Raw genomic sequence first — 19791 nt, 5'->3', positions numbered from 1 at the left:
AGGTGTTTGATGAAGCAGCTGAAGATGGTTGGGCCGAGGACACTACCCTGAGGAACTCCTGCAGTGATGTCCTGGAGCTGTGATGATTGATCTCCAACAACCACAACCATCTTCCTTTGTGCTAGGTATGACTCCAACCAGCGGAGAGTTTTCCCCCTGATTCCCACTGACTCCAGCTTTGCTCGGGCTCCTTGATGCCACATTCGGTCAAATGCTGCCTTGATGTCAAAGGCAGTCACTCTCACAGCACCTCAGGAGTTCAGCACTTTTGTCCATGTTTGAACCAAAGCTGTAATGAGGTCAGGAGCTGAGTGGTCCTGACGGAACAAAAACTGGGCATCATTGAGCAGGCTATTGTTAAGCAAGTGCTGCTTGACAGCACTGTTGATGACCCCTTCCATTACTTTACTGATGATGGAGAGTAGGCTGATGGTGCGGTAATTGGCCGGGTTGGATTTGTCCTGCTTATTGTGTGCAGGACAAACCTGGGCAATTTTCCACATAGCCGGGTAGATGCCAGTGTTGTAACTGTTACTGGAACGCGGCATTTTCTGGAGCACAAGTCTTCAGTACTAATGCCGGAATATTGCCAGGGCCTGTAGCCTTTGCAGTATCTAGTGCCTTCAGTCGTTTCTTGATGTCACGTGGAGTGAATTGAATTAGCTGAAGGCTGGCATCTGTGATGTTGGGGACTTCCGGAGGAGGCCGAGATGGATCATCCATTCGGCACTTCTGGCTGAAGATTGTTGTGAATGCTTCAGCCTTATCTTTTGCACTGTTGTCCTGGGCTCCTCCATCATTGAGGATGGGGATATTTGTGGAGCCTCCTCTTCCAATGAGTTATTTAATTGTCCACCACCATTCGCGACTGGATGTGGCAGGACTGCAGAACTTAGATCTGATCCGTTGGTTGTGGGAACGATTAGCTCTAACTATCACTTGCTGCTTATGCTGTTTGGCACGGAAGTAGTCCTGTTTTTTAGCTTCACCAGGTTGACACCTCATTTTTAGGTATGCCTGGCGCTGCTCCTGGCATGCCCTCCTGCACTCTTCATTGAACCAGGGTTGATCCCCTTGCTTGACGGTAATGGTAGAGTGGGGGATATGCTGGGCCATGAGATTACAGATTGTGTTTGAGTACAATTCTGATGCTGCTGATGGCTGACAGCGCTTCATGGATGCCCAGTCTTGAGTTTTGAGACCTGTTCAAAATCTGCCCCATTTAGCACGGTGGTAGTGCCACACAACACAATGGAGGGTATCCTCAATGTGAAGGCAGGACTTCATCTCCACAAGGACTGTGTGGTGGTCACTCCTACCAATACTGTCATGGACAAATGCATCTGCGGCAGGCAGGTTGGTGAGGATGAGGCCAAGTATGTTTTCCCTCTTGTTGGTTCCCTCACCACCTACCGCAGACCCAGCCTGGAAGCTATGTCATTTAGGGCTCGGCCAGCTCGGTCAGTAGTGGTGCTACTGAGCCACTCTTGGTGATGGACAGTGAAGTCCCCCACCCAGAGCACATTCTGCGCCCTTGCCACCCTCAGTGCTTCCTCCAAGTGATGTTCAACATGGAGGAGCTCTGATTCATCAGCTGAGGGAGGGCGGTACGTGGTAATCAGCAGGAGGTTTCCTTGCCCATGTTTGACCTGATGCCATGAGACTTCTTGGGGTCTAGAGTCGATATGGAGGACTCCCAGGGCAACTCCCTCCCAACTGTATACCACATTGTCACCACCTCTGCTGTGCCTTTCCTGCCAGTGGGGCAGGACATATCCAGGGATTGTGATGTTGGTGTCTGGGACAATGACCAATCAGTTGTTCACGGTCAATGAGCGAATGCCCTTTGGCCCATTAGGAGTGTCAAATCTGGTGAACAGGTGACTGGCCTTCATTGATGGAATGCCGTATATGATGCAGCTGTGCCTCCTTCACTATTTGTCTGCGTTCCCAAATTCTATATTCCTGTGTGTTGCTCTTGAGATGCAGCGACTGTGATGTGAAGCCACTGAGTTCTGAGTAGCCCTTTAACAGTGCGAAAGAAGCCATTGGCTTTCAGTGGCTTTCATCACAAGGAGGTCTTCCTCCTTTCTTTCTAAGCCGACTCCGGCTCACTCCGGTGGCAACAAGAGGTTAGAGGTCAACCCCACAGAGGCTCCCATCGTGTTCACCCTTCCCCTCACTGCCATTCCACTGTCTTCCCTCCCTGTTGCCCCCTTCATGTTCATCAACTGCATCCTCGCCTCACAGCCCACCCCCTGGTTGAAGTGCTAGTCTCTGAAAGTGGAGGCCTGTATGAGTACCACAGCACAGGGGTGTTCCTCGGGACAATGTAGACAAAGAGCAGGAGCAGACCGACCCTACAGCCCCAGCAGAGTGACGTTCATCGCAACAAGACCGGCGCAGCGCTATGGCAGGTAGGCTATGGATGTTCTACTCACCTCGAAGTCACCAGCGAGCTGAGGTCTGACTTGTGCACCCCACCCCTTTTCAAACGGGTTTGGCGCCGACATAACTTTCCGCTGGCGTGACGGAAGGTTGGAAGGTGAGACAAGATTCCGGCAAGCAGCTGTTTTAATGAGCATTCATGACATGCTAATGAATGCAAATGGCATTCGCGTCACTAGTCGGTGGGATAACCAACCCACCATGAACTCACCGTCGGGAGAATTGCAACATGCTCTTACAACGACGGATTTAAGACTTTTTGCTTCCGGCTGGATTCCCCACACCTGCTGGTCACGAAACCCGCCACAGGCAGGATGGGAAAATTCCGGCCTCTCATTGTTAAAGAAATTAATCCCTTTAATTGAATCAGCGAACAGCACAAGTCCAGGGCTAAGCATCTGAAGATGCAGACAATTTGGATTTATTTTAAAGTGCCAGCCAGGGCCAGCAGCTCAGGCGCCAAAGCATACACAGCCAATCACACCCTTACATGAAAGCTAAAAACTTGTACAAAGGGCTCAGCTATAAATTTGCAATTAGGAAATGGGAGACACACACGGGCAGGGACACGGGATGACTCGATCAAGTAATGGGGAGGGCCATTTAACACCGTCTGATGGCCTCGAACCACATCCAGTCAGCCCCCGTAAACCTTTTGTATAGAGCAAACATACATTCTTTCATACATTGCTGTCTCCAAAAGGACAATATCCAGTCTCTGCACTGCAATTACTATACAAGAACACAATTATCAGTCTGGGGGGTGGGGGTCGGGGTGGGGGTTGGTGTCATTGTGCTGTGGTCTTTGTCTAACTAATACCATTAAGTTGTAACTGGTAGTAAAAAATATATAAACTGTGCTCATTTGAACCTCGGTGGAGAAGCACCTGGATTGCTCACCGTTTGCTCCCCGCATGCGTAATAAAGGAACCAGTTGAATATTGCATCTGGACTCCGAGTGTTGAAATTTTGTACCAGAGTATTCCTCGGACCTTTCAATTGGCATGGTCGGCAAGATACAAAAGACGCAGGACACTCACGGGGAACCGGGACAAATCACAGTGTGAGTACACTTTTATTCATAATAAATCCGACTCTGTCCCGGCCCAGGAAGTGTCAGGCGCCTCGTGTATCTGAAGCCTAGGTTCCAGGCAATAGTTCAAGGGGTGATAAAGGTGGGGTAGAAACACTTGTATTATAGATTGCTATAATTACATCCGGTATTAGTCGCAAGTAACGAGTTCAGTCAGAAAGGACCCAGGTAAGAACTGTACCTCAGATGACAACTATACCCCGACCGTCTTACCCAGAGATGGCCAGTAGTGACAAACTCGAGTGGGGACCAGAGGAATCCCTGGCATGGCATTTAGCTGACAAAAATAAGAAATTGATAGGCAAAATGATGAAGAACAATTGGAACCCATTTTACTCACCTGCTGATCAGAGAGAATGGTGGGATAACCAGAAAAAAGACAAAGCTGATAAAGCACGGATCCTAATGTTAAGATAACAGGTAGAGTTAAGTAAGAGAGTAAATAGAATGTTGGCCAATAAATCCCAAAATGAAGAGCTGGTACAGGCAAAAATCTCATGTCAGTTTCGCCAGCTGTAACACAGCTACCAGTAGCTCCACAGTACGCAGATAATGTAGATTGGAATGGGCTGGTGGAACAGACAGCAGAATATGAGGAACAAGGGGAAGCGGGTTGGGAATCACCACCCCCATTTCCCGTGGCCCCAATTAAGATAGAGTATGTGCCCCTGGTGCCCGGACAACCAGACAGACCAGGCAAGCCAATTTCTGAGCCTTTACAGCAGAAATAGCACAAGTCTTAGTGCAAGCTCCAGTTAATTGGAATATAGTGACTGGAGTAAAACAAGAAAAGGGCGAGGGTGCCCATGAATATGGCAATCGGAAGTTTGAGGCATATTGTAACTACGGGGGTGTAGGTGCTGCGCCGAACCGAGACGATATATAGTTTATGCAATTGTACAAGGATGGCCTTAGCCTGGCCCACCAGGCAATCCTAGACACCGGGCCCGGGCCCACCAGGCAATCCTAGACACCGGGCTAGTAGACAAGAACACATATGATGAGCTAGAAAGATGGGCCACCGGGGTAGATAACCGCCTAGGGAAAACTAAGATAAAGGTGTCGGCAGTGGAGGTTACAGACCCCACTGAAACAGTGGCCATTGCGACAGCCGTCCCTAAACCCGAGGTGTGCTTTCATTGTAAAAACCCGAACATAAAATATTTACAGTTTTAGATGTAGCCAATGGATTTTGGTCGATACCACTGGACCAGGAATCCCAAGATAAATTCACTTTCACAGTGGGAGGGAGACAGTATACCTGGGCGAGGCTCCCATAGGAATTCCACAACAGCCCCAACATCTTCCATCAGGTCATGATTGAGAAGCTGAGTCAGACTCCAGATGGGCGGCAGGGGAAGCTGTGTTACTACCAAAAGATAAGGCCGAACAGATCATAAGGGATACTAAAGTTAATCCAGCAGACGGATTGATATCCAAAGGGGAACCACACCAGTGTCAGATGAGATTAGACCAAGAGGTGGAGGGGGGCATCTCAGATGAACCACTTGAGAACCCAGATTTGACCCTCTGTGTGGATGGATCTAGAAGATACATAAACGGGCAACTTTGGACTGGGGTGGGCAGTCGTAGTCCAGAACGAAGAGGCTATCCTAAAAGGGGGATTAGAAGGGGCCCTGTCAGCTCAGGTAGCCGAACTGATTGCCCTTATGGAAGCCCTCAAAGCGGCTAAAGGCAAGAGGGTGAACGTGTGTACTGACAGCCAGTATGCATTCGGGGTATCCACGACTACATGGCAGCCTGGAATAGGAGGAGATTCATCACCTCAGGAGGGGGCACATAAGACACGAGAATGTAGTACGAGAGTTAGTGGAAGCAGCTCGGGCGCTTGCAGAGGTGGCAGTTATTAAAATACAGGCGCATAGGAAGGTGGAAAACCAGCAACAAAGGGGCAATGTGCTGGCAGACGCAGCGGCCAAAGAGGCAGCCGAGAAAGAGGAACCGCGCCTAGTCCAAGTGGCTGCATATAGCCCAGAGGAGATGAATGTGCAGAAATTACAGGCAGATACAGATCCCAAGGAGGAGGAAAAGTGGAGAAGGGCAGGGGTCACCACGGGAAAAGACGGAATTTGGAGGAAAGGGTTGTTAGCAATGGCCCTGAATTGTATACAATACACCCTGTTGAAACTGTATCACGAACCAGACCACAGCGGACGAGGCAGTATGCTCAGTAGACTGCTTCAGAACTGGTGGTGGACTGGCATTGGCAGGGATATAGCCAAGTATTGTCAGAGATGCATCATTTGCGCCCAGCATAACCCTGGCAAACCGATCAAAGTAAGGCTATCACACCAGCTGCGCCCCAAGGGCCCGTGGGAAAACCTACAGATAGATTTTACGGGACCCCTTCCCGACAACAGGGGAAAGAGATGCTGCCTGGTCATAATCGACCAGTTCACTAGATGGGTGGAGGCTTTCCCCACCAGGGACTGCAGCGCCACCACAGTCACAAAGATCCTCGCTTTGGAAGTAGTACCAAGGTGGGGAATCCCTTTACAGGTAGATTCGGATCAAGGAATGCATTTTACGGGCAGCATTATGAAAAGGACGTGTGAGCTGCTCGGGGTAAAACATATATTTCACGTACCTTACCATCCACAAAGCTCAGGAATGTTAGAACATATGAACCACACATTAAAAAACGCTATTGGAAAGGCAATCGCAGCAACTGGTAGGGGATGGGTGGATGTGCTCCCCTGCATATTGATGCGACTGAGGGCTACCCCCAACAGGACAACTGGGTTAACCCCTTATGAGTTGATGACCAGAAGGGCTATGTGATTGCCAGAGGGCATAGCCACCAGAAGCAAGGATATGGGACCCATCAGAGATAAAATTAAAAACTGTATTAAGCAATTGGCTGGACAGCTAAAGGAATTACAACAGGAAGTGAAGGACCAACAGGCAATCAGGGATTTAGAAGAGAGGACAAAAGGGGGACCCCCATCACCACCGGCTGAGGTTGGAGACATGGTGTTTGTTCAAATTACTCCGAGCCAACCGGGTTTTGCCCCAAAATGGACAGGACTGTACGAAATTATTTTGACCAGCGATTCATGTGCCTGTGTCGATATGAAGGGAAAGGGTAGGTGGAAAACACTGGTCACAACTGAAAAGGTGGATGTAAATGATGTAAGTAAGAAAGACTGAATTACCGGGCAGTGGGGGTAAAGAAGACAACGAGCAGCCCATACTGTGTTAGCCAAGTGGTTTAGGATTCATTCCCAATCTGGAGGACTGGCCATCCGAAAGACAAAAGGGGGAATCCTCAACTACGGGGAGGGTCACTGTGGGCTGTGCACAAGGAGGGGTGAAAAGGAGAAAGCTGCCTCTTATATCCAACCTAAACCCTGGTGATCACCAGCAGTCTGCTTCATTACAGAAATAACAATAACCGGGTAACCTCCACGCCAAGATGGAAAAAAGCTGGGTGTCGATAATCATTACCAGAGCCCTGGCTATTGCAGCCACCAGCATACAGAACATAAACCATGAAGCAGTGGCCTGTATGGGCTTATACTACAAGAATATCAGGGACTGATATTACGTGAAAGGAGGTGTGAATATCTCAACGGAAAGGTCAGTGCTCTTCAAGTGCAGCACCAGGTTTATGGAACTATCCGTTGGAATGAGCGATGGAGAGAGCCCAGGGTAGAGCTCGCATATGGGAATGGAACCCTGATGGAAAAATGAGGGCCCAATATACTTCCAGGTCAGTGATGGTTCGGACAGACCCTGGACATGTGCGAAGGGGGCACAGGTCCAGATACAATGTGTGAGAGATTTTTTGCAAGTTACCTTCACACCCCGGAACAACAACAACTGGGGTCACTGTCCCGGAGAGGAGGATTTGGGAATGACGGATACCTGGCATTGGACCTTGAGGCCTAAACACGCAGAGTTGACTACAACGGCGGACCCCGGACCGACACCACCCCGCTATCACAGGACACTACGACACCACAGAGACTACCTTGCCCAGACATGACCCCTGGGCCACAGAATGGACTGGTACTGTATAGGGATGGTGAACTATTGTATGATAACATTAAACATGAAATTGTACAGGTAATTATGAACCTGGCAGGTATACAACTGCCTGAGTATTGCAGTAACCAAGCGCCCCTACAAAAACCATACAAATTACTGAGTAAGGCTGTGATTAATCAGGCGGACGACGCCACGGGCGCCACTAGATTCAGGGGACATCCTGCTTTCCACCGCCAGAAGAGTTAACAATGTACTGACAGGGGTGAACACAGGGACTTCCCTGGCAAACTCTCTCGACATTCAAGGAATCAACTCTCAGGTCACGAATCTTAAAGGGATCATAAGGCAGCTGCTCATAAGAGCAGTGAGGGGCGGAGAAACGGCAGCGGCCCTAGGGGGCAAGAGTGTGGCATCTCTATTGGAAAGCGTACACATTATAGAGACCCATGCTAAAACCAGCAACCAATTAATAGAATGGGAGGAACGACAAGAGGACAGCACCCAAAAAAGCCAGCTGTGCCACACTTACGGCCAGTGGATGATCGGACAATTAAGACACAATCTGGCCCAGAAAGGGGGTAGCTACCGGGCTGGATCAACAGTACCCGGTTGCAGGGGATGGCCAAGAACCCAGGCGTCATCGACGCCTGTACATTGAAAGGAATGACCAAGGTGTGTCCGGTGATTCAGAAGTGCACCACAAACCAAATGAACATGATAGGCATGGTATTGGCAATCCCCTCAGTCACAGCAGACACGGGCCTGTACCCTCAGTACCAACATTGGGTTAATCTGAGACAATGACTCCCTCCAGTACTACCCATAGACATGCCATACACAAGAATGAGGGCATACACGGGGTATCACTGAGTGGGTGCAGGAGGAAAGGTACCCTCACGATTTGCCCCCATCCAGTCGGAACGGGGGGTGGGTGCTAGACGATTGTAGGTACAACCGAACGGAGGGTTGTATGTTAGAAATTACACACAGAGAAAGCCATCACACCCACTCAGGATATAAGGTAAAGAGGAAATACTGTGTGAAAACTACTGAGCAGTCATACATGTACTGGAGCCTACATTGCAACATCACCACCCCCAACTTCTGCTTTAAACTCCAGCTCCCAGTTACTATCAGACACACGCGAATGGTGTACATTCAACAAAGGGGTCAGGTCTCAGTCATCGCCTCCGACACACTCCACGATACCCTGGAACAGTATAAGGAACCTAAGCAGGCCCCAATTCCCCACCTTCCTGAAAAACTGACAAAGATTAAAGGTGACTTATGAAAGGTGATGAAACATTATTACGTGTTACAGGCGGTGTTTAAAAGGCTAATCAATGATACGGAAGAGCAATTGAGAGATCCGACATGGTGGGAGCAAGTGTGGGACTAGGGGCTGAATGTGGATATATACCCCTGGATAAGAATAATCTCTCATATACTCGTCGCAGTGCAGCTAGTGTTAGCATTGGCATAGGGAATTACAGCATGTTGCACCTGTAAGAAGAAAGCCCTTCGACACAGGACAAAAATAATATTAAAGGAGCAATAATGGCTGCTGGGACAGGACACAATATTAATGTAGTAGGGTCCCAGCCTCCCGTCTTGGTGGCCGCGCACCACCGGAGAGACAGGAGTGTCGGACATTAGGAAGCTTAAAAACTTGGGGAGAGGTCCGGCTGATGCCATGGCCCATAGAACTTGCTCGGATTGGTACCACCGTAGCCATGACAGAACCATCGGATGCAGATTAATTGGCTAGCTTAACCTAACGGTTACGCACACAAAAGGGGGGACTGAAGGTGCAGAAAATTTGGATTTATTTTAAAGTGCCAGCCAGGACCAGCAGTTAGGGTGCCAAAGCATACACAGACAATCACAGCCTAACATGAAAGCTAAAAACTTTTACAAAGGGCTCAGCTGTAAATTTACAATTAGGAAATAGGAGACACACACGGGCGGGGACACGGGATGACTCGATCAAGTAATGGGGAAGGCCATTTCACACCGTCTGATGGCATCGTACCACATCCAGTCAGCCTCCATAAACCATTTATATAGAACAAACATATATTCTTTGCTGTCTCCAAAAGGACAATATCCAGTCTCTGCACTGCAATTACTGTACAAGAACACAATTAGCAGCCCACCAGGAGGTCATTGTGCTGTGGCCTTTGTCTAACTAATACCATTAAGTTGTAACTGGTAGTAAAAAGTATATAAACTGTGCTCATTTGAACCTCGGTGGAGAAGCGCCTGGATTGCCCAGTGTTTGCACCCCACATGCGTAATAAAGGAACCACTTGAATATTGCATCTGGACTCCGAGTGTTGAAATTTTGTACCAGACTATTCCTCGGACCTTTCACATCTTTATACACACATGTAGAAATCCTAGTTTTTAAAACTTCTTTCACGGGATGAGGGCTTCGCTGGCTGGGCCAGCATTTATTGCACGTCCCTTGTTGCCCTTGAGAAGGTGGTGGTGAGCGGCCTTTTTGAACTGCTGCAGCCCATGTAGTGTAGGTACATCCACAGTGCTGTTAGGAAGGGTGTTCCAGGCTTTTGACCCAGTGACAGTGAAACAACAGCGATATATTTCCAAGTCAGGATGGTGAGTGACTTAGAGGGGAGCTTGTAGGTTTGAGATTTGCTTCAGAGAGGGTTGAGCTGAGTGACACACATTGTTCGGCCAGTTTGTGCAATGTTCAGTATGTGTATTTTGAGAAACACTTGGATTTTTCATCCCGTCTCCGTGCTTTACATTATTAGAGATGTGGGGTCAAGTCTTGTTGGGTTGGGGCAAATCCTGGTATCCTGCCATTGGATCCTTTGGTGATAATTTGCCTTTTACCTTGCTGGTGTTTGAGATAATAACAGTATGCAATGAGGATTACAGAAACATCTGGCGTTGAGAGAGAGGATCAGCCATGATCATATTGTATGGCAGAGCAGGCTGGAGGGGCCGAATGGTCTACTCCTGCTCCTGGTTTCTATATTTCTATCAGGAACCCGAAAGACAGGACCAACAATCCATCTCATTAACTAATGAGATTTCCAAGCATGTACAGAAAGAGAAATAGAGGGAAAGGATGATTGGATTCAGAGAGAGAAAAATGGGGACATTCAGTGAAAGAAATATTTGCATGGGTTTTAGGAGCAGATTTTCAGCTTGCAGCTGAGGGGGAATGGCTTGCTTTGTGAAAAAGAAAGACTTGCATTTCTATCATGCCTGGCACAACCTCGGGATATCCTGAAGCAAAGGCAATGAAGTAATTTCTGAAATGTAGACACTGTTGTAATGTAGGTGCAACAAGATCCCACAAACATCAATGTGATGATGACCAGTTCATGTGTTTTTGTGTTTTCTGATGTTGATTGAGGGGTAAATATTGGCCAACGCACTGGGGAGAACTCCAGCCATGGGATCCTCTCCAAATCCCCGAGCAGGCAGATGGAGCCTCTGTTTAATGTCTCATCTGAAAGGCAGCACCTAGTATTTATTCCCAGGAGCTTTTATGATGTTAATGGATTGAATGTCAGGGTTTTCTATTCTAGGTGACAGCTCACACCTGATATACAATCAGGCAGCAGGTTCAGAATCAATCGCATTGGGAATTGGCCAGGCTTGAGCAGAAGATTCCTGGGGTGGTAGCAGATGTTTTGTATGTTGGTCGCGTGGTCTATCTTATCATGAGTAATCCTGGGCTGATTCAGGTAGTTACTTCAAACTGCTTTATTAACATGATATACAAGAAAGATTACGGAGTTGGTATATCTCACATGAGTATGGACTGTTCCATCTGCTCCACAGAGTCTCTAGCACATGACTGCTGATGTCACTGTTACATCATGATACACATCACTAGCTCATTACCATAACAATTAACTCATTATTCTGCAGTGTGGTTGGAGGGGCACGATTTCCAGCCCAATTTCTGGCATCAATTATGGTTCCCAGCTTGTGGATCCACACACCTGAGAAAGTGGGAAACCTGAGAAAGTTCATCAAGTAATTATCCAGCACTTACTTTCTTGAAACAGATTATCCTTTTGTTTCTACAATCCTCAGAAATATAATAATAGAGGAAAGGATCAAAGCAGCTGTTAAAGCTACTCAGACACAGTAAGAACATGTAATGTTTATGGAGTTCAGGCATCCATTGGTGCACCAGCAGCACGATATTACTGGGAGTGAAACATACTAGATATACAAACAGTATTAAGAGAGTGATTTTTGCTGCCTTTTTGTACTTTATATCATTAACTGTTAAAGATCTGATTACAAGACTGTAACAGAATAGAGTGACGAGGCTCGGAATGAAAAATCCTAATATCACAACAATTAACCAGTAATAGAAATACACAGTCTGATTATCCTTTAGATACACATCATAGCACGTGGTGATATTTAGACCCTTGATTATAAAGGACTGTTGAACAGAAAGAAAAGGCCAAACAAAGAGAACAACTGCCACCCAAATGACAGCACAAACACTTAAGGCAACCCGATTGCCCCTGAAACGCTTGGAGAAAAATGGACGGACCAGAGCGAAGTATCTGTCGATGCTGATGAAGGTGAGCAGCAGGATGGAGCAGTACATGTTCCCGTAGAAGAAGGCGGTCATTGTCCGACAGAGTCCCTCACCAAAGAGCCAGTCATTGCCCAGGAGGTGGTAGGAGATCTTGAACGGCAGCATCAGGATCAGGAGAAGTTCGGCAGTCGCCAAGTTGATCAGGAAGATGGTGGAAGGTTTCTTGCTTTTGGCAGCCATTGTCAAAAGAGCCAGAACATTTGTTGGGAGCCCAATGCCAAACACTAGGATGTATAAGACAGGGATCAACTTTGTGGTGATGGGATTGATCAGTTGAGATATGGCCTCATTATTTACATCAACTGCAGTGGAATTTGGAATGTTTGCTGCAGCAACTCCTCCTGACTGTGGTACAATGCTCCCATCTGAAAACATGAAGCAGATTGTTTATTCTTTCTGGTTTTTATTTCCAGTTTTTAGGGTAATATATCTATCATCATTGTGAAATGAAGAAATTTGTCCCCAACAACAACAGAACCTTCCTTAGCGCTTGGGGAGAGTGTCAAATCCCAAGAGGAGCTGGAGAGCTTTTTTTGTCCAAACACTAATACTGATGAGATGATTTAGGAATGAAAGGATTTTGGAGTAATAACTGCCTGGATAATGTGAAGGAGCTGGATTATATGTGCTTAACTCATCGTCTTCTATATGGGGTCCCTTCCCTGGCAATGAATCCAATCAAATCAAAAGTCACTGATTGGTCATCCAATGATAAAATCCTGATATTCCTCTGAAATTTTGAATCTTTTATAATTCTTAGGTTTAGAAATCGTAATAATCTTGGATAATAGACCTACAGGCACTTTACAGGGGAGGAGATTTCGTGAACATAGCTTTTCATGAACTGCCCAACATGAGTGTAAGGGCTTGGCTTGAAGTGTTTTTAATCATCCAGGCAAATGAGCCAAATGGATGATTCCACTGGCCTCCCTCCACATTTCCCATCATTGTAGATAGGCTGGGTCAGCTGACAAAACGGGAGGCTTGAGAGAGGGACAGGTTGTGATCTGTGATTGGACTGTGAGTCTGAACCAACTATTCTAGAATAGTTATAATGGGGAATTTAAACTATAGACTGGGATAGTAGCAATATAAAGGACAGGGCAGGCTGGGGGGTGGGGGGCAGGCTGGGGGGTGGGGGGCAGGCTGGGGGGTGGGGGGCAGGCAAGAGTTTCAAAATGTGTTCGGGAGAATATTCTACATCAGTATATTTCCAGGAAAGAGGCACTGCTGGGTCTGATTTGTGGGAATGAGATGGGACAATTGGATCAAGTGTCACTAGGGGAACATTTAGGGAACAGTGATAATTTTATCATGAGTTTTAGGCTGACTATGGAAAAGAACAAGGAACAATCCAGCGTAAAAATAATTAACTGGGGGAGACAAATTTCAATGGGGTGAGAAAATACCTGGCCGAGGGATACTGGAATCAAAGATTGGTAAGTCAAAACTTTAAAGAGGAGGTGGTTCTGGTACAGTCACGGTATATTCCCATGAGGTGGAAAGGTAGAGTAGACAAAGCCAGAGCTCCATGGATGACAAAAAGATAGAGATTAAGATGAAGCAGAAAACAAGTGCATATGACAGATGTCAGGTTGATAACATAAGTGAGAAACAGGCTGACTATAGAAAGTTCAGAGAGGATGTGCTAGAACAAATAAGAGATGCAAAGTGAGAGTACGAGAAGAGACTGGCAGCCAACATAAAAGAAAATTCAAAAATCTTCTATCTGTGTATAAATAATGAAGGGGTGATATAAGGAGGAGTATGGCTGATTAGGCAACAGAAATGTATTTACACATGGAGGCAAGGGGCATGGTTGAGATACTAAATTAGTGCTTTGCATCTGTTTTTACCAAGGAAGAAGATGCTACCAAAGTCATAATGAAAGAGGAAATGGTTGAGATTCTTGATGGATTAAACTAAAATGAGGAATTAGAAAAGTTGTCTGTACTTAAATTTCATAAAGGAAATTAGGAATTGGTAATGAATGCTGCCTTAGCCAGCGACTAGTGACAAAGGTACTGAGGGAAAGGAGAGTGGAAATTGCAGAGGCACTGGCCATGATTTTCCAGTCCTCCTTAGATACATCAGTGGTGCCAGAGGATAGTGGAAATACAAATGTTTCACCATTGTTTAGCAAGGCAATAAGGATAGACACAGCAACTGCAGGCCAGTCAGTTTAACCTTGGTGGGTGGGAAAACTTTTGGAAATGATAATTCAGGACAAAATTAACAGTCGCTTAGATAAACGTGGATTAATTGAGAAAACTCAACATTAATTTGTTAAAGGCCTGCTTGATTTTTTTAATGAGGTAACAGAGAGAATTGATAATGCAGTTGATGTGCTGTACATGGATATTCAAAAGACGTTTCATAAAGTGCCACTTAATAGGCTTGTCGGCAAAGTTGAAGCCCATGGAATAAAATTGTCAGTAGCAGCTTAGATACGGAGTTGGTTGAGTGGCAGGGAGTAGAGATTAGTGTTGTTTGTCAGTCTGGAGGAAGGTTTACAGAGAGGTTCCCCAGGGGTCAGGACCATTGCTTCTCTTGATTTATGTTAATGACCTAGGGCACAAATTTTCAAATGACACAAACTTGGAAATGTTGTGAATTGTAAGGAGAGTGATGGACTTCAAAAGGACATGGGCTAGTGGAATGTCCAGACAAGTGGCAGTTAAAATTTAATGCAGGGAAGTGTGAAGTGATTCATTTTGATGTTAAAAATGCAGAAAGGCAATGTAAAATAAAGGGTACAATTCTAAAGGGAGTGCAGGAGCAGAGGAACCTGGGTGTATATGTGCATAAATCGTTGAAGGTGACAGGGCAGACATCATGGTGAATAAAGCATACAGGATCCTGTACTTTATCAATAGAGGCGTGGAGTACAAAAGCACGGAAGTTATATTAAACCTGTATACAACACTGATTCGACCTCAACTGGAGTGCTGCATCCAGTTCTGGGCACCACACTTTAGGATGTGAAGGCATTAGAGAGAGTGCAAAAAAGATTCACAAGAATGGTCCCAGGGATGAAGAACTTCAGTTACGTAGATAGATTGGAGAAGTTGGGACTGTTTTCCTTGGAGAAAACAGGGTTCAGAGGAGATTTGATTGAGGTATTCAAAATGATGAGGGATCTGGACAGGGTAGATAGGCAGAAACTTCCCAATGGTGGAAGGACTGAGAACCACAGGGGATAGATTTAAGGTAAAAGAAGCAACAGCAACATGAGGAAAATCCTTTTCATGCAGCGAAAGATTAGGATGTGGAATGCACCACCTGAGAGCGTGGTGGAGGCAGGTTCAACTGAGGCTTTCAAAAGGGAATTGGATAATTATATGGAGAGAAAAGATTTGCAGGGCTGCAGGGGAAGAGAGGTGAGTGGGACTAGCTGAGTTGCTCTGGTAAGGAGCCAGCATGGACACAGGGGTCGAATGGCCTCTATCTTTGTTGTAGCCATTCTGTGATTCACTCCAGATGAAAGTAGGAAGCAGGCCGAGTACCATAGACACAAGAATATCAACAGATCTTGGAAACTTTGGCCCTATCTCTGGTGTACCAAAGCTGGACAAGCTGTTCCAGTTCAGCTAACACTGACATCTACTCAATAATGTGGAAAATTTCCCAAGTTTGTCCTCACCACAACAAACAGTAAAAATGTAACCCAGTCCGTCACCACTCTATCAGCCTCCTCCCAGTCATCAGGAAAGATATGGAAGGAATTCGCAAGTGTCATCAGCCAAGTAACCAACAACCAGCTCACTGACCCTCCAGCAGAACCACTTATTTCCACACATCATCACAGCCTTGATGCAGTTACAGACATGAGCTGTTAACTAGAAGAGAGATGAGTGTGATTGCCCTGGACATCAAGGTAGCAATCAGCTGAATGTGGCTCCATGGTCCCTGCAAAACCTGAGGCCCGAAGGGTTGGAGGGGGGGGCGGGGTGGTCGAAGAGAAGAATGTCCTCAGCTAGAGTTATATCTGATACAAAGGAAGATGGTTGTTGCCTTTGGAGACCATTCATGATATCTTGGAGATTAGCCCTGGGCAAGAACTGATCATTTTCACCAGCCTAACTACAAAAGCATGGAAACAGTGCAGCAGCTGGATTCACAGTGTCAACTGGCTCTTCTTCATCTTTTGGATGTGGACATCACTGCCAAGGCCAGTATTTGCTGCCTATCCCTAATTGCCTTGTTCAGCCATTTCCTTCCCTAAAGGGCATTAGTGAACCATAGAACCGTAGAAAAGTTACAGCACAGAAGGAGGCCATTCAGCCCATCTTGTCCATGCTAGTCCAAGGACACCTAGGTGCCCTTTCTAATCCCACCTTCCTGCACCCGGCCCATAGCTCTGCAGCTTACAGCACTTAAGGTGCAGATCCAGGTACTTTTTAAAAGAGTTTAGAGTTTCTGCCTCTACCACCAACTTGGGCAGTGAATTCCAGACACCCACTACCCTCTGCGTAAAAAAGTTCTTCCTCATTTCCCCCCTACACCTTCTGCCACTTATATTGAATCTATGTCCCCTGGTTCTAGAATTCCCCACCAAGGGAAACAATTTTATCCTGTCCACTCTATCTATTCCCCACATAATTTTGTACACCTCAATCAAGTCACCTCTCAGCCTTCTTTGTTCTGAGGAAAATAACCCCAACCTATCCAATCTCTCCTCGTAGCTACACTTTTCTAACCCTGGCAACATTCTTGTAAACCTCCTCTGCACTCTCTCCAGAGCTATTACGTCCTTCCTGTAATGTGGTGACCAGAACTGCACACAATACTCCAGTTGTGGCCTCACCAGTGTTTTATATAATTCCAACATTATATCCTTACTTTTATATTCTATACCTCTGCCAATGAAGGAGAGCTTTCCATATGCCTTCTTTACAACCTTGTCTACTTGAATTGCTGCCTTCAGGGACCTGTGTACTTGTACGCCAAGATCTCTCACTTCATCTACCCCTCTTAGTATATTCCCATTTATTGTGTAATCCATGTAACTGTTTGACCTCCTTAAATGTATGACCTCACACTTCTCTATGTTAAAATCGATCTGCCACTTTACCAGCCACTCCACCAACCCATCTATATCGTTTTGGAGGTTATGGCTATCCTCTACACTATCCACTACTCGGCCAATCTTTGTGTCATCTGCAAATTTCCCAATCGTGCCCCCCCACGTTCACGTCCAAATCGTTAATATATAACACAAACAGCAAGGGTCCTAACACCAAGCCCTGTGGAACACCACTTGAGACAACTTTCCATTCGCAAGGGTATCCATCGACCATTACCCTTTGTTTCCTGTCACAAAGCCAACCTTTTATCCAGTTTGCCACATTACCCTGAATCCCACATGGGTTTTTCATAGTTTCATAGTCACCATTACTAAGACTAGTTTTATATCCTAGATTTTATTAATTGAATTTAAATTCCACCAGCTGCTGTGTTCCCCAGAGCATTAGCCTGGGCCTTTGGATTATTGGCCCAGTGATATTATCACTACACCAGCTGCTCCTATCAAGTTGGGATTAGAAACATGATGGAGTGCTCACTACGCGTCTGCACAAGTGGAGGCTGAACAACCTCAAGAAGCTCGACATTATCCAGGATGCTGCAGTTTCTTTGATCAATGCTCAGTTTGGGTTCCGTCAGGGCCATTCAGCTACTGACCTCATGACAGCCTTCAAACATGGACAAAAGAGCTGAACCCCTGAAGTGAGGTGAGAGTGACTGCCCTTGACACCAAGGCCACATTTGACCGAGTGTGGCATCAAGGAGCATTAGCAAAACTGGACTCAATGGGAATCAGGGGGAAAACTCTCCACTGGTTGGAGTCATACTTAGCACAAAGGAAGATGGTCAATCATTTCGGCCCCATGTTACTGTTACAGGAGCACTGTCTACAAGAGGCATTGCAACTACTCACCAAGTCTCCTTTAATTGCTCCTTCCAAATCTCTGACCACTACCACCTAGAAGGGCAAGGGTGGCAGGTGCATGGGAACCCAATCATCTCTACTCTTCACATCACACACTATCCCAATTTGGAAATATATCGCCGTTCCTTCACTGTCACTGGGTCAAAATCCTGGAACTCCCTCCCTAACAGCACTGTGGGTGTACCTACACCACATGGACTGCAGTGGTTCAAGAAGGCAGCTCACCACCACCTTCTCAAGGGCAATTAGGGATGGGCAAAATGGCCCATCTTGTCAGCGTTGCCTATATCCTGAGAATTGAAAAGGCAAATTGCCAGGAAGTGTTGTTCTGGACAGTAAGATTTAGGTTGACTCTAATCTCATTTCACTTGAGGTGTTACAGGCAGCAAATGAAGTAAATTATCAGGCTGTAAGCAACTCCATTCAGGCTCAGGAAAAGATGTGGTTTCTAATACACTGACCTGCACACTGCCCTTTAATCCACAGCCAGTAAGGAAAAGATAACAACCATTAAACCTTCTGATAAACAGCATTATGCAACAAACTTACCATCGCTGTTTCTGGGAGAATAATGCATTGTAAATCTGCAGAGTGGAACTTGCTGGAGAGGGAGCAGCACCGTGTCACAGTTACTCCTGTTATTAAACACAAATGAAGCTATCCTATTGCAACAGCCAATTCTCAGCTATCAGAGGTGATGCAAGAACAGTCAAATTTCCTGTAAGAGTGAATTTACAGGTCACAAGCTTTAGAAAACAAGAAAGTCTGAAAATCATAATAAATGTTGTGGGAAGGAAGAACAACAGTGAAAAAAAAGGAAAATGAGAAACAATAATGTGAGAGGAAGATGTAAGTGGGCCAGAGAAGCTGGGATGTTACCAATAATTGGACAGAGTTTGGCATAAAGAAGTTTTTGCTGAAACTCCAATTGTTTCTGCAGTAGGTGAGTGGGAGTGTGGAGAACTCAGTGAGATCCTGGTGACTAGTTATCTTCTAGAACCATCTTCTATGTGAAACCACAGGCTGAACAGTTTGGAAGGTACAAGCCTGAAGGAAGGCAGTGGCCATAGGGAGAACAGAGCCTTGGCTAAACAAGCAACAGGGAGAGGCCACTGAATCCACATGAGTATCTCTGCATCAGGATCTCTCCAAGAATTAACATTAAATTCCTTCTTTTACATTTTAGGTTATCAGGTTCACCTTGTCAGGCGAATGCTAGCTGCGCCCGTAATATTAACACGTTAGTTGGTGCTTGAAACAATATAGGCAGAGAGACAAGTTAACTGAACAAACACTGGTGGTTTATTGGAACGAAGAACAGAGCATTAACACCATGTGTGCTTCTTCAATCATCTCCAGCTCCAGACTTACAGTTACCAAAGTAGCCCCTGCTGTGTAGCGATTGGTCGATATAGTCACATAGTCAATTAACTACATTCTCTTAAAGGTACAAAGCACTCCACTTTACCGCATCCTCCCCCTTTACTTGAAAGCACAATTGACAAGCTTCACAACATCTTAATTATTTACATGAATAATTATTTACAGGTCAAGTCTCTCAGGAGGTTTCCTCGGATGTGTCGAGCGTCATAGCTCTACAGCCTCGGCTGGTTTTTCCAAGACCCCCTCCTCAGGGGTCAACTGTCCACTAGGCTCTTCGATGGAAGTGGGCAAGTTTGTGTCTTTGAC

At 46.1% G+C, this 19791-nt stretch overlaps 2 protein-coding genes across 2 annotated transcripts in view; one reads left to right on the top strand and one right to left on the bottom strand.

Moving 5' to 3' along the window:
- The window catches only part of sac3d1 (SAC3 domain containing 1), a 512754-nt gene that overhangs the window by 108850 nt on the left and 384113 nt on the right, over nt 1–19791 (top strand). The gene's annotated exons all lie outside the window — the stretch shown is intronic.
- On the bottom strand, nt 11288–18753 carry LOC144689272 (proteinase-activated receptor 3-like). Its single transcript, XM_078556360.1, has 2 exons — nt 18652–18753; nt 11288–12517 (listed from the first exon to the last, which is right to left on the bottom strand). The coding sequence occupies exons 1-2, from the start codon at nt 18677–18679 to the stop codon at nt 11574–11576; spliced, it is 972 nt and encodes a 323-aa protein (XP_078412486.1). The 5' UTR covers nt 18680–18753; the 3' UTR covers nt 11288–11573.

This window comes from Cetorhinus maximus, chromosome 13 (genome assembly GCF_964194155.1).
Source record: "Cetorhinus maximus chromosome 13, sCetMax3.hap1.1, whole genome shotgun sequence".
In the NCBI taxonomy this organism is placed as follows: domain Eukaryota; kingdom Metazoa; phylum Chordata; class Chondrichthyes; order Lamniformes; family Cetorhinidae; genus Cetorhinus; species Cetorhinus maximus.
Note: the sequence above shows the minus strand (reverse complement) of the source record. Positions and strands in the feature narration are given on the sequence as shown.

What these genes read in the sequence shown, in the direction of transcription:
- LOC144689272 (XM_078556360.1), bottom strand. Translation starts at nt 18,679, where the DNA reads ATGCATTATTCTCCCAGAAACAGCGATG. An exon ending in TTCTCCCAGAAACAGCGATG is followed by an intron (nt 12,518 to 18,651) that starts GTAAGTTTGTTG and finishes TCATGTTTTCAG; the next exon opens with ATGGGAGCATTGTACCACAG.